At 35.3% G+C, this 3,481-nt stretch overlaps 2 protein-coding genes across 2 annotated transcripts in view; one reads left to right on the top strand and one right to left on the bottom strand.

Moving 5' to 3' along the window:
• LOC106868410 (exostosin-2) overlaps positions 1–2,770 on the bottom strand; it is an 81,733-nt gene extending 78,963 nt beyond the window's left edge. The window contains exon 1 of the mRNA XM_014913643.2: positions 2,687–2,770. The gene's annotated coding sequence lies outside the window, so the exon portion shown is untranslated. The remainder of the gene's footprint in view (positions 1–2,686) is intronic.
• The window catches only part of LOC106883518 (diacylglycerol lipase-alpha), a 212,714-nt gene continuing 211,989 nt past the window's right edge, over positions 2,757–3,481 (top strand). Inside the window, exon 1 of the mRNA XM_052978378.1 lies at positions 2,757–3,267. Coding sequence (XP_052834338.1) covers positions 3,173–3,267 — 95 coding nt within the window. The 5' untranslated portion in view covers positions 2,757–3,172. The remainder of the gene's footprint in view (positions 3,268–3,481) is intronic.

The following is a 3,481-nucleotide window of genomic DNA, read 5'->3' as shown; positions in this document are numbered from 1 at the left end:
TCAAGCCACACCGCCATTCCTGTTAATCACGCACTACAATTACCTCTACCCTATCTCTAGCTATCTGTTACTCTCCCCACACACACTTATAACCACTTCTCTTTCCTGATACACAGCCCATACTATTTGTTGCTCCTTGATGTTATGGCACTCCATCACTTCCATCCTATCTTTCTCCCAGATATTCCCACTCACCCTTGTATAACTGCAGAGTTAGCAAGTGGCCTTTGCTTGTCCCTGGCATAAAGCCACCTCTCTGCCCTCTCAAAAACTCACCCACTTAGTTAAAAGGACTTTTTTCCTTTCCTGTCTTGCAAGTTACTTGGCACGAAAAATAGCATCCAGTACACACTGTAAAGTGTCGATATTTGGAAGGGCATCCTGCCATAGAAACCATGCCAAAGCTGACTTGGAGTACAATGCAGCCCTACAGCTCACCAGGTCCTGTCAAACCATCCAATTCATGCCAGTATTGGAAAACGGACGCTAAAATGACGATGATTATGATGTGTGTGTGTGTATGTCTTTGTCCGCCATCGCCGGTTAACAACCAGTGTTGATTTGTTTACATCCTTGTAACTTAGATGTTCAGCAAAAGAGGCAAACAAAATAACAGATACTAGGGGAGAGATGTATTTGTTCGGCTAAACACTCGAAGGAGGTGCCCTAGCATGGCCGTAGACCGGTAGCTGAAACAAGTAAAAGGTAAAAGTATACACTAATGGAACTGAACAATATCTCTTCACTTGACACGAATGCCCTGAACTCCAAACGCGCCATCTGTTTGTCTTGAATTCGGGAAACGTCAGTTTAAAGTTTATACATCTTTATATTTATCTAAAAATACATAGATAATGGTGAATGTGTAGGATAGCTGTTGTCTGAAGATATTTAGATAATGTACACATGCTTCCTGTGGTTTGTCTGTTCACTTCCGTTGAACATATTAAAATGGTATCTAGAACCGAAAAGGAATTTAACAATTTAAAACTAGTGACAAATTTTAAGTAATGTTTTAATTTCACAAGGTTATAGCATGAGTTGCTATACTGCTGGGAAAAACAAAGATGACATTGTATGTAACGTGTCCTGCAAATATACCAACTATAAACAGCGCTTGATTATTTAAATAAATAATTTTCAAAATTAAACTTTAAGATGCTAAATTATAATAAAACTTGTCAAATAGTTTTATTATAATGTCCAGTCATCTCTGTGGAATTGGTAAAATGATACAAGTAATGGGAATAGCTAGGATTAGATAATACAATTAAACTAAATATAAGTAAACAAATATTTCAGAGCAGAAATGAACTGGGATCATAATACACAGATATTGTCTATAAAAGCTTAAATCTTTTATTTTAATAACCCCCAATGCGCGTAAGTAGGTGCCCCTTGATTTAAAATAATTTACAGTTTTAATTAATGTTTCTTAAGTAGATAAGAAGCAGGTTTGTGACTGTGATCATACGTTTCTCAAGAGTAATATTAGCGATATAATGAATGTTAAATTATCCAAAAAGCGGGGCCGAAATTGGTTAACATTGGTAGATAGCCTAATAATGATGATGATGATGGCTGCTTACCAAAATATGACACTTGGAAAAAGAAATGAAATTATGTACCAAGCATTTTCTTTCTTCCTAAGAGCATTCAGAATATATTTCAAGAGTTAAGAAACTAAATAAGTTGCTTTTTTAAAGGAGAAATCAAATCGAGATTCCTTGATTACCAAATTTATCTTCATCGACAAAATATCCCATTCGATGTTATTTCAATCTTCAGAAGATTGAGGAGGTTGTTGTCGAAGTTTTGTCAAAATTCATAAAACAAAGGTGGAGGAGGACTATTTCAATTTTGTTCCTAAGAACAGATGTGAGAAACGTAATTACTTTGAAGATTACAACGAAGATGGAATTTTAAGATATTTATTTCCTGTCCGATAATTTCTTCGACAGAGAATTCCAAGACTGCTGAGTAAGATAACGAGAAAACAACAGGTTAATACTCTTCTAAATTCCAGAATGAGATTAACTGATAACAAATGTTAATGTTATTTCGGGGTAAATTAAAGATATCACAAAGAAAACAATAACAAAAACAATAAGTTGGGATCCTAAGTCGTTTCATCTGTTATGGTCCCAAGAGAAATAATTCAATAATCTCAAAGGAATTGATAATTTCCAATTTTGATATATCAAGACATTTATCGAATCTCCTGAAAATATAGTTAGTTCCAATGTAAAGCTAATATCACTAGCGACCAGAGAAAAGTATTTTGATAAAGTAAACATTAAGGTCCGATGAAGCAAGTGGAGGTTTGTCTGTGTCGGCAATAATTACTGAAGAATATATACAGTTGGAAAGCGGAGAAAGAGGGAAAAGTCTAATGATTTTGACATAGTCCTTCGTATCTATGTAGGGTACGAGGATGTTAATTATTAGACTTTCCTTTCTCTCACATCAATTAAATTAAAATTTTAAAATGTGTAAAGAAAATGACATCCAACAAATGATCTATGATCGTAGATGTGTCAACAAATAACACATTAACGACTATAAATAATCAACTTCGTATATAATTCCAAGCACCAGATGAAGTTAGAAGTATAGTTAATAAGTTTGTGGGTGGAATTAATAAGAAAAACATTGATGAATGAGACGATAAGCAAAAGCCATTTACCTGGTCGTGTGGTTTAATTGGCGTCAACCAGCTTCAGACATCCATTTCCGGTTGTGACGTCAGAGATGTGCGCGCGCATTGCCAGCAGCGAAGCAGACGACTCGGTTGCATCGCGGCGGCGGCAGCGGCAACAGCGGAGGCGGCTGTTGTTGGGTGACTGCAGCTAGGATTTCTCTGGCAAAGCAAGGTAAAACTCTCAGTACTAAATATCAACAACAAACAGATCAACCACTACCGTACATAAATCGACGAACAGCAGTGGAAAGTAAAAAAAATCAAAGTATCCAACTGAAACAACCCAGTTATATTGCAATATAACTTCGCTGTGGTCATCATGGATTTATTTCGGAGGCATTTTAACCAAATATTTTCGGAAAGATTTTCGCCTACCATATGAAAGGATGAAATGAAATGGAATAAATAACAAATGCATACATATTTCCGGATATTCTACGACCAGCCTGAATAAAACATTCTGAGTACACGATGCCTGGTTTAGTGGTATTTAAACGAAGGTGGTCCATCGGATCCGACGATCTCGTTGTACCTGCCGTCATCATGATCGTCGTGCATCTCGTATGGTAAGACATTTCTTTATGATATTCCTTTCTTTTGAATCTATCTATCTATATATATGTATATATATATATTTAAAGTCGATATATATATATATATATACACACATACATTACTACACTATCTCTTCTTGAGATTGTATAACTAGCTATACACACACACACACACATAGCTTCAATTCTTCTAATAATAATAATAATATATATATATACATATATA

This window comes from Octopus bimaculoides, chromosome 2 (assembly GCF_001194135.2).
Source record: "Octopus bimaculoides isolate UCB-OBI-ISO-001 chromosome 2, ASM119413v2, whole genome shotgun sequence".
NCBI classification, from domain to species: Eukaryota; Metazoa; Mollusca; class Cephalopoda; order Octopoda; family Octopodidae; genus Octopus; species Octopus bimaculoides.
Note: the sequence above shows the minus strand (reverse complement) of the source record. Positions and strands in the feature narration are given on the sequence as shown.